The 11,157-nt window shown below is 51.6% G+C and overlaps 1 protein-coding gene across 1 annotated transcript; it reads left to right on the top strand.

Annotated features, from left to right (window-relative positions):
- The first annotated feature begins 1,226 nt into the window (after positions 1 to 1,226).
- QC762_407241 (uncharacterized protein) lies at positions 1,227 to 2,687 on the top strand. Its single transcript, XM_062890184.1, has 2 exons — positions 1,227 to 1,590; positions 1,656 to 2,687. The coding sequence occupies exons 1-2, from the start codon at positions 1,527 to 1,529 to the stop codon at positions 2,555 to 2,557; spliced, it is 966 nt and encodes a 321-aa protein (XP_062743784.1). The 5' UTR covers positions 1,227 to 1,526; the 3' UTR covers positions 2,558 to 2,687.
- The last annotated feature ends 8,470 nt before the right edge of the window (positions 2,688 to 11,157 follow it).

Raw genomic sequence — 11,157 nt, 5'->3', positions numbered from 1 at the left:
TGTAGTGTGTCTACGGCATCAGAAGATAAATATTCATGAAAGGTATTTCACTCACAAATACTACACGTTTTTGTTCCAAGAGGTTGCAAGCTAGGGTACATCAGACCATTACACCCCTGCCTACCTCAACCTACATGCCCGGATATAGGTAAGGGACTCATGACTTCTGGCCCTTCGACCAGGCAGTACCCCACAATCCTCCGAAGCCCAAAACAAGCCAACTCCTCAACCCAACGCCGTAGCCGGCTCACTAGCTGGAGTCGCCCTGCTTCTTACACACAGTAGGCTGTACTTTGGCCGCCGAACCAAAAGAGCAGCAGCAACAGCGCGTTCGAGGGTGTCACTGGCAACTCTCTTACCAACCCCGCGCTGTTCACGCCGGGAGATGGATCAGACTCATAGCTAGAAGGAGACCCGCGTGCCGAGGGTGTTTGGTATGAGTCTGATGCTCGGTCAGTCGGCACACTGGGTATTTGTGGCAAGGGGATACGATAGTCAGACACATTCTAGTGAGACAGAGAGGGTGTAAAAAGAGGGAGAGAATGTCATCTTAATGTGTGGCAGAGGGGTGTTGGATGGGGAGACAACAGTACAATGTTGCTATATAGTTGAGGAATCTGATGAGCACAAGCACATACGACCATAGACAGCTGAAAATACGGCATCCCGTCCGCTCTGCCCGAGTCAAGCAGCTGATCGCCAGATTAGTACTCAGGTGGGTGACCACTGGGGAATCCCTGGTGTTGTATGTGTTCCAGTCTCTTTTGGTGGGTTTTTTTGGGCTGGGCCCACCGTGGGCCTAGGACTCCATCAGAACCTGACTTACACCCAGGCTTTTTCTTTTCTTCCCTGATTGGGACTGCCTCGACTTGTGCACTCGTTGAAATGGAAGTCAGCAGGCATTTGAAGTGTGACTTGACGTGGCTGAAAGGTTAGGATATCTTGTTGAGCTGGTGGTTTGGGGGGGAAAGGAGAGTGGGAAAGGGGGGATTCATGTTTTATGGTGCGGTCAGCATCAGGGCACAAAGGACCTCTTCTAGTGTGAGTTTTGGATCAGGTAGGGCCTTAAGAATTGCGTTCAGGGGCTTCATTGGCTTGGACTTGCTCAAACAGCCAAGACTCGGCCTCTGCAAATCTAGGTAGAGACGTTGGCCTATTTACAACACTCAGTGGTGGATATGCCAGCCCTTGGTCGCCAGGTTGGTTGTTACCTACCTTAGGTACTTGCATGAACTCACTTTTTGAGACAGTATCTGTCCCAGATGTCTAAACGGTTCGTGGTCGTTGGTTTGGCCCCCATCTGTCCCACTTGACGTGCAGTATCACCCTCACTGTTTTAGTGGCAGCCTGGGAGCCTTGTTATGAAGATGCTACCTTATTCAGCTGCAAAGTACCTATGCATGAACTCACTACTTACTCTAGATTCTTAGCTTCTTCCATGTCAAGCTATAAAATCCCCAATAGATTCTTCTAAGGACATCTCGGCAGTTGAAAATTGAGTGGTGCACCTCTGTGTCGCCCTCAAAATGAGTCGCGGACTCGACCCTGATATCCACGCGATATTCCCTACATCTTGCTGGAAAGAATGCGGTACGTCTTTGGTTGCCTCTCTGTATCATTCTCTTCAATGTATTTACCCGACTGAAATCAACCAGGCACTGCCCATGAGCTCGTCCGAAAAAACAGAAACACTCCTGAACTGTGCAACTCAACCACTCAATTTGAGTTCCATTACAAACAATGTCATGTTTGTGTTTTGGGCCAAGACAGAATATACTGTAACGTCGGAGCCTGCAGATATTGTTCAGCCGACGGTTGCTGGGCTGGAACAGCTTTCAAATACAACCTAAATGATCCAGACCCGGGACTGAAGGCAATCTTTGATGAATCATTGAAGTACTGCAATCTTTCCCAGCCAGTACCCGACTCGCCCCCATTCATTGTTCAATTACCGACCGAGACAGCTTTGAGCACCACCACGTACCCTGCAACAACATCAACAACAGCAACGACCTCCGACTGGAAAACAACAAGTGAAGACAACCCCCCTACTCACGCTGTTGATAATGAACAGATCGACAACCATCAAGGGAGTGACAACCAAGATCTTGGTAGCGGTCATCTTTCCTCTCTGCAACTCATAGGAATAATATCTGGTGCCGGAACCGTTTTTGTTCTGTTGCTGGCTGCACTGGCGTGTTGGAAGCTGGCAGGCTACCGTCGACGAGCATCACAGCTCAGCAAGAAAGAGGAGGCTTTGAAGAAAATAGAATCTCAAGGGACACAGAAAATGAATGGAATCTCTATCAACGAATTAGACGACCCCCCGGCACCTAGAATCGAGATGGATATTGAACCGGGGGCTTGCGAGATGGAGGTGATGTTTCCACGCACCGAACTGAGTGAAAGGTCTGGATATGAAGAGTTAGAGGTGATTTCTGGACAAGATCGAAGACAAGAAAACCCCAGGCCAGCCAGGGGGAAGAGGCGAGCTCCTGATGAAAAGCGGAAGCAAGTTCGTTTTGAGATGAGCAGGGACCTGGTTATAGGCAGCTAAAGGTTTCATCTAGCTAGGCTGGTTCGAAACGAAGCTGCGCAAAGTTTGGAGAGATGTAAGGGAGATAGCGAGGCAGAAGAGACGTGATATCTCCCGCCCCCACAATGTTAATATAAAGAGTACATGGCTGAGAGTCGTTGCTATTGCGATTGTGACCTCAAACTTCCCTAAATAGGTGCCTAACCAGACCACATCAGCTGACAGTGTATGACAAATCCCAGACTCAATGGCATTATTATGTTGGGATCAAAAATCTGTTCCCATCATCTCAGTTGTCTCTGCAGTCCTTGCACTTTGCTAAATACTCCAGTAAGGAAGTTATGGCCAAGAGTGCACCCCCTGACAAAGATCATTTCCCATCATGAAGACCGAGGGAGAAAATGATTTCACCACGCATCAACTCAGAAATTCAGAATCTACTCCCACCGGAATGCTGGGCAGTTTGTGGTATGCAAAGACTCGGCCTCTAAGTGTCTCCATCGAGTATTATCTAACATTCACGCTTCATAGAAACCGCATTCCAGCACTTAACATTGGGCGGAGATCGATTGTGCACTCCCGATTTGAGCACTCTCTATCAACTTTACTATTCCAAATGCGACTCGTGCACCTTTGAGTTCGATCCCGGAACTGCAGAGGAATCTTTGCAGCATATATTCAGAGACTACTTCCGATATTGTCAATTGACCCCATCCACACAGCCCTGGACAGCCACAGCTTACAGCTCTGGCATCGGTTTCGCGACAGCCACCTCAAGGCCAGCAAATACAGCCACCGCACCCATTACCACTGCAGCTAGCTCGGAATCTACCAATAAAGAGAGCACCGGCCCACCTGACCTGACTGTTGAGCCTGGGGGCTCAAGTTTAAACACATCACAATTGACAGGCGCCATTCTGGGTTCCGCAGCCGGGGTACTTCTCATCGCCTTTCTAGTCTCACTTCAAATCTTCAAATCGTCGCGACAGCGAACAAGAGCATATCTCAAAACTCAAACGCCAACAAATTGGGACATGGGCCTAGATGAAGAACCAGAGCTAGACTGGAGATCAGCGTGGGCAACTGACGGAAGCTCGATATGGGAGATATCTGGTCAGGCTGCGCCTAGAGTTGAGCTCGATACCGAAGCGCAGGCTAAGGAAATGGATGTGGTTTCAACACACACAGAAATGAGTGAAGATTCTGAGTATAGGGAATTGGAGGTATCATCTAGGCTTGATATTATTGAGGAAGATATTAAACCGGGAGTTGGAGGACAACATAATGCTCACGAGGATGAGAACAAATATGTGGAAATGAGTGTAGATTCTGGATATAGGGAACTGGATAGTGTTAAAGGGGGGACTGACACAAAATGGGAGCTAGGTGAAGCCCCAGATGATAGGATCAAGTGAGCATGGTACTGAAGTCCAATATCGCTTCTGAGCTCAAAGGATCGTAGTCTCGCAAGCGGTAGAAAGAGCAATATTCACAAACACAGAAAAAGGATCATGAAGAGCAGATTAAAGGATAGATACATAACTGAGATACATTACTTCTATCTTCTCGACTTAACTTAGGGAAGTATGCCATGTCTTCAATTTGATGACGCGCTCCTCAGAGCCAGGTGCCATATCAGGGGCTCAGAACGCTTGTCGTAAGCTTACGGCACCGACTTCATACATCAACATCATTTAAGACGTGATGACTGATGAAAGTGCGAGCCAAAGCGTAGAATACAAGGTCGCCTGCATATAATATCATGGTTCCTCCGCCACCTTACCTGCTCGTCAATCTTGTGTCGTAGGGTAAAACGGTCTTTGTCTTCTTGTATTGATAGAATTCATACCACAAGCTTGTGTGGCCTCACCGAACTTACCCCCCTTATGCACTTTCTTAACAGAGCAACTATACTCCCAACAGCAGCCTTACTCAAATTAACTCCCTATTTTCAGCACCATCCCCCCAAGCAAGTAACGTTTCCTCCTGCAAAGCACCCTCCAACCAGCCCGAGACTCTGCGTTGCCTAACCTTCCCTGCCCAAATCTCTAAAGCAATGCCGTTGTCATCTCGAGCCTGGTCACGGACTCATTTCGCCAATCTAGTTACACAACCCCAACCCCGCGTCAAAACACCACAGCCATCTAGCATTCCCGACCTTTACGACACTCCCCAAATGCCAACTTACCAAGCCTTCCCCAACTGCTTCGCAAGAACCTCATCACGCGGCTCTCCTCGCTTCTCCACACAGCCTCATCCAGTCCCCAAACCCCATCGCCAAAACGCCCGCCTCACCGCAACTTGACATTTGCCCATTCCTCCATAAGGGACGCCGTGACTCAACTCGAACCGAACCGTCTCTGTCTGCCCATCAAGCTGGGTTGGTTACATCCCCCACTGAGCCTGTCACAAGACTATAATCACCCACTCCCGGGAAACCAAAGAGCAACAAAACGGTGGGCAGTAACACCGCATATATTAACCTGCAGGCTCCTTACTGCCAGCACTTTTATCTCTCTTTCTCCGTAAACCCATGCGGGATCCAAAAACTCCCTACCTACCACAACAGCGACTCAGCCCTGTGTCGTGCCCTCCAGCGGGCCAGTTCTCAGTTCTCGTGGCCTGGGTCACTGCAGATTGAAGCTGAGAGAGCAAGTTGTGATGTAATGCTGTTGATGTACCCGAAAACTTGGTCATAACTTCCGAGACTGTCATGGAAAATAACATCTTGACAGCGAGCGGACGAACGAGACAGCCCTGGGAGAACAAGTTGCGAGCCAGCGAACAGGATGCTTGGGAGCTCAGAGTAGGTGCACGGAAGGACGTTGTGTCCATTTGGTTACACTTTTACGGTTGGGGGCTGCGAATCTGCGATCCATCGGCGAATTTTGGGGGCTTCTCCTCCTCTTCTTTCAGCCGCTTTTCCGACCGAACTACACCGTTGCACACCTTACCTTACCCCCATACCGACTTGACGTTCTGCCCCCAAATCATTTCTGCTCTGCCTTCTTCAGCTGAGCTGATGGGGAGATCAAGATAAGATTGGGTTCTGACTGTGAGAAAACTTGGGGTTGGCGTTCCACTGCGTTGGGTCTTACGTTATCATCAGATAGATAGATAGATAGATATATGGGATTCTTACCTCATTTTTGTTAAAAGTCCATCTTTGAGGATATATAGAATGTTGTTCTCCTCGTGATGTCCAGCCTCATGTTTCCAGCTCGCGCTGCCAGATCAAGTCATAAAGCACGAATCCAGCCGAATCCGACAAGTCTCCGTGTCAACTTACTCCGAGGTGGGAGCGGAGCTTCTATTCCAGTTGTTCAAGTCCGAGTAGTCCGCACGTGGCGTCACCACCATACCCAAGGGGAGCAATGGGAGCGTGAAGGACCAAGAAGGGAGAAAAGGTGTAGGACAAGTGTTCGGAGAAAGGTCCGCTTCGGATCACAAAGCCGTAGCACATGGGCCCTTGGAGCGAGAGTGCCAGTCAATCTGGAGATAACGGTTGCAAAACTCCATGCCGCGTGTGCGCCCTTGGGACCCAACAGCCTGATTCTGTGAGACCGGGCTGTTCATGTGCATGTGTAACACCAGCCTCGACGCCAACTTGTACTTTTGGAACATTGGTCGAAATGTTGCTTTGTAGGAGGGGCACCATGATAATCATCGGCAAAGGGGCCCTGACATCGGAAACTAGTCGCCTGCTTCCGTCCCTCCCTGATGGAAACATCCGGCGGTCTAGGAGCAATTCATCACCAACCTCATCATGGTGATGGTGGTGATGGTGGTGATGGTGATAACAACTGGCGGGGGAATACGGCGAAGATGGCATGGATGGGCTCGGAGGGGGTTACACAGAGGTTCCGGTAGCTGCGGGGTGCTCGAATATCAGATTGGTGGCTGTGACTTTGATATCACATCCTTCTCGGCAAACGGGACAGAGCGGGCGCCGCGGGGCCGGGCGAGGGGCAGCAGCCATGTGCACGTAATTCCCGCCAGCCATGTTGACGTGAGGGTGCGTGATCAGCGGGGATAGTAGTCCGAAATGGTGGTGGTGGTCGTCGTCGTCAGGATTGCGCATTCGGAGATGGCTTGGATTGTTGCTTGGTTGTTCGGAGGGTACGGGCTGTGATCCCTGGTGGTCTTCAAAGCGCCCTTGCAGACAGTCCGTTATGGCAACTCTGAACAAGACCCTTTTTGGTGACCGAGGGGTCAAGCCGCACTTTGCCTAATTCGAATATGTTTTCCTGATTGGGAAGTTTCAAAAAGACCTCAGGATATTCCAAGAACACCCAAGAAAGGTGTCGAGGGCTAAGACATTGGGACGCGGGAAGCAGCGGGCCCTTGGCGTGCCCCACCCCGCTGGCGCTGGCACTGGGCGTGCCGCATTCTGCAGCGATGGACAAGGGGGCCTTGGACCCCTGTCTCTCCGCCCCTTCTGCTGGAATCCCGCTCTTTCTTGGTGGACGTTGGTGCTGGCGCACCCAGAACAGGCGGGAATTGCAAAAGATGCTGCGCCCCTCTGGGGAAACGCCAATGCAGACTGCAACCTGCACTGCGACATGCGACGCCCGCTTCTCTGTCTGCGATCTCCCATCGACATCAACAGAGCCAGAGCTGTGCAGCTCCAGCCCCGTGGTCCGCCTGAGCCTCGCTGTTGCCAAGCAGCCGCCTAACCCTCGGCCTTTGATACAGCTCTGCCCTGTCTCTGTCACAGGTTCAACATCCCCACGAGTACCACCGAAATATTCGCTTGCTAATTTACCCACGAACGACCCTGGACAGCTGTTCGGCCCTACGACTCGTCGAGATACGGGACTACCCTGACTGTCCATCAACACCCCCTTTGGCACGAAAAGCACTCTGCCCTAGGTGCTCGGCCGACTTTCTGCCGGGTGCGTGGCCATCGGGGATTCGGACAAGTTCACCAGCGGCGGGGTAGACGCGGTCCCTCACGGCGCTTGCCTTCAATGAAGGTCACACAAAAACGCCCGCTTGTGCGATGTGTTCAAGCGCTCCAGAATATTGCCAGTTGCCACAGCCAAGGCTCGCATTATTCCGTCCAGAACCATGGCCCATCAAGAACTGCCGACGACACCCTCTCCTGGTATCACGTTTCACAAGCTGTTGCACAGGCACTTCATATCCTGTCCCACGCAATAGACGCCGCTCTCCCCTCTCGTGGCGTTTGAGTTATTGATGCAGCTCTTTGCTTTCTGGGACTCAAAACAAGAACACCGGTCTCCAGTCACCGCAATACCCGGCTCTGGATGGCCAGTCTGTCGCTCTATCACACTACGAAATGCGCTCAAAACCAACGCAACCAGGGGGGTTCTTGGTCCATGGCTTGGGATTAGTGATAACTGCGTCCTGGTGTGCTGCTTCACGGGGAGGTGCGAGGGCCTGACGCCGCCCTTCCGAGGGATCGGGTACGAGAGCTGTGAGGACGGGAAAGCGGGAGAGGCACAGAAGTCGTTCTTCCTGGCCATATGATTGGCCCCAGCGCTCCGGTTCCTCGGTGGTGGAAGCTTCTTAGCATGGTGTTGCGCGCCGGATATGCTCCCAGAGGTCAGTTCAACTGCACCATCACAACCGCCCGACGGTAGACAGGCACACCCACCTTCTAATGACGCTGCCGATGCCATTGACCGCCTCGGGCGTTACTGGATATTTGGGCCTGCATCCAGGCATCAATTCACCAGCTGCACGGGTCTCGAGAAGGTCCCATTGCAGCCCATTTCAAATTCCATCACCAAGTTTGATATGGCCTCTTCATGATGATAAGCATGAACGTGATGATACTAATGATATACGACTGGCTTGCGCTAACAGCCTTACGCAGGAGGATTTCCATTTGAAATGGCAACAAGATACGCTAGAACACGGGATTAACAGGAGGCAGTCAGGTACGTCTTGGCATCCATCCTCAGCGTATGTGTAAATTGTCTGGAGGTCGGCCCGTTGGCAAGGTCCTCTTGCATCCAGTTCCTGTCATGCGGTACTGGTTACTTCATCTCAACCCTCTCATGCAACTCATGCACGGTTCTTCATGTAACACCACCCTCCATCATGAACATCCGAGTCGTTTGAGGAACACGGTATTCTTCCACACCGCCAAACCACTGTCAAGCATGCCAGATCAAGTTGGAAACTGCGCTGTCCAAACGAGATCTGCACCTCGCTGTCTGTAAATTACTGAGCGCTCGACGCCTCCGTCGTTGTTATCGCCAGCCGTTCGCCAATACAGCCCAAACTGGGCATCAACCCTGGGAGCCTTCTGGGTCGGCGGAGCAGGCGAGCAATGTAACGCCGAAGAACGGTTGTCCTGGCGAGTCAAACCGCACTCGGCCGCCAGACCTCAGTCACCTTGGAGTATCAACAGCCACGGAGTGGATTTCAAATACTGATACTGCTGCCAGACACTTGTTGCGGAAGTGCATCCGCGTCGTGGGGGAGTGCAGAACTTACACGTCAAGCTTCGTTTTGTGGAGAAGGAGGCAAAGCCACCCAGCCCTATGAAGGTGTGAGCATGGGCATGATGGGCAACCGCTGTCAGTTCCCAGTCGAGGTACCGCTACATTCTCGGTTTTGGGGGTGGGGTGCTGATTGCACGGATGGTGTGCGCTCATCCCCAACCCAATGCTCCCCTCCGTTATTCATACTTGCCATCAAAGTCCTCGGTATGAGGCCATCGTTCTCATGTGCTAAGACATCTGCGTTTCCTGTGGGAGGTTCCAACATTTTGTATTTGTCGGGTCTTTTCGAAGCCTTTTAGCAATTCGGAGCCTCCGGTAGGTATTGTTATCTTCCAAAACGGTGGGGCTATCTTTGTTATTGCGGCGTTTCTGCATTGTTTGGCTGTGGTTCAAAAGCGGTGAGGTTACCGAAAGCGGCTATTTTGCCCTCTTTTGCTTGACCAAACGGACATGGGACTGGATTCTGGCCCTGGCTCATTTACACGAGCGAGAGGTTCTGATTGGTGGTATCTTTTGATGCGGACGGCCCCATTAAACAAAGTCTATCAGACGACAATCTGAGTTGAGGACTCTAGTTATTGTCGTCTTGCTGACCGATCCCATTACCGATACACCCTTCTAACTAAAGCTCTCGACGGTTACTCGTGGATGGCAAGGGAGTGGCGTCTTTGAGTCTGGCTTGATTTCCTTCCGTCAACGCGGGCAGCCGGGTGTCCCCGTGAAGGGTTGCTGCAGTATCATATCACGCCTTCCCCAACCTCAACGGCTTCCTCCAGTCACATGGATAATGAATTGTAGGGTAACTAGCGTCAAGTGACGGCTTTCGGAGGACCACAGTCACTGGGTAGCAGACGAAGAGACGATGCGGGTGCCTGGACAGCGGTGGGTCCCAACATGATGAGGCTCAAGAATAGCAGCGTCGGCGGCCGCAACATCCATCACGGGCTTCGTTGGGTGCTATGTATGGAAATGTATCAGTAATACATAATTCATCTCGACTCACTCACCGGATGACTCGTGGGCCGACGAACTTTGAGCTGTTACTCTGGCACAGCCGGCCCACGACGGAAATCTTGCCTGACAAGTAGTCAGAGGTTGTTTTCGAGATGGGTTATGACTTCTAGACCTGACAGCAAGGCGTTGGAGCTGGTATGAAGCAATGGCCTTGCGGTCAAGTCGATGTCTTGTCCACCCGACAGGATGGTTGTGGCGTTTTCCCGCCAACCATATATCAGAGCAAGGTATAGCCTCTCACATGTAAACAACATCTCGGCCCAAGATGAACTGGAGCGGCCGCCCAAAGCTGGGACGACAGAAACTTTGGGTCATCCTCTTGTCTTGTCCCGTGTGGTTCGGCCTTGTTACGGTAACGTTCACCGCCGGGACTATGAACTTCCTCTTCTTTCCTCTTCGTCTATTTCCCCCATGAACCTCAAGGCTGAAAACTGTGCTTCTTTCTTGGGGTTCAATTAAATCTGCATGAGGTCGAGTCCCTGCAGATGCTGACTGATGCCGTCACCAAGCAGCAGGTTCCGGCTGACACGCACTCACCCACCCCCTCCCACCCCCCGAGAGAGCCTTAACCGCTGCAGGCAATAAGCATATCCTTTCGGGAACAAGACCTTTGCAGACCTGGGACCTGGAGATGGTTGTGGTGGCGCAACCCCCTTTTCATTGAGCGGGAAACGGGGTGTTGTTACCCCTGACTGCCAGAACCAGTCTGTTGAACAATCCGAAACCGGTCGGAGGGCGCCAACATCTATCCACAATGGGGAGGAGGGACGCGTCGAGTGTCAAGTCTTTGGTTGTTGCAGATCATCAGCCGATGCGCCGTGCCTCGGCCGGTCGAGACCCCTATTTCACCGTCAACGAGAGACAAACCCAACTATCCGAACCACCCACCACGGCCTCCTTGAACTCCTGAAATAGCTGGCACGTCACCCATCTAGAGGTTTGCCTTACCGCCTATCACGGGGAGTTGGTTCTAGCAAAATGCATGCTCCGTGGTTCCCAGTAAGATATCAACACTTTGTGTATTTTCCATGCATGAGCGGGCAGGTCTCATATCACATCTCTCTAGGCATCAACAATCCGGGGATGGCAGCGGCACAGCTGTTATTTTTCTGCAGAAAGTTTCACCACTTG

Source organism: Podospora pseudocomata, chromosome 4 (genome assembly GCF_035222375.1).
Source record: "Podospora pseudocomata strain CBS 415.72m chromosome 4, whole genome shotgun sequence".
NCBI lineage: Eukaryota > Fungi > Ascomycota > Sordariomycetes > Sordariales > Podosporaceae > Podospora > Podospora pseudocomata.
Note: the sequence above shows the minus strand (reverse complement) of the source record. Positions and strands in the feature narration are given on the sequence as shown.

What these genes read in the sequence shown, in the direction of transcription:
- QC762_407241 (XM_062890184.1), top strand. Translation starts at nt 1,527, where the DNA reads ATGAGTCGCGGACTCGACCCTGATATCCACGCGATATTCCCTACATCT. An exon ending in ATCTTGCTGGAAAGAATGCG is followed by an intron (nt 1,591 to 1,655) that starts GTACGTCTTTGG and finishes GAAATCAACCAG; the next exon opens with GCACTGCCCATGAGCTCGTC.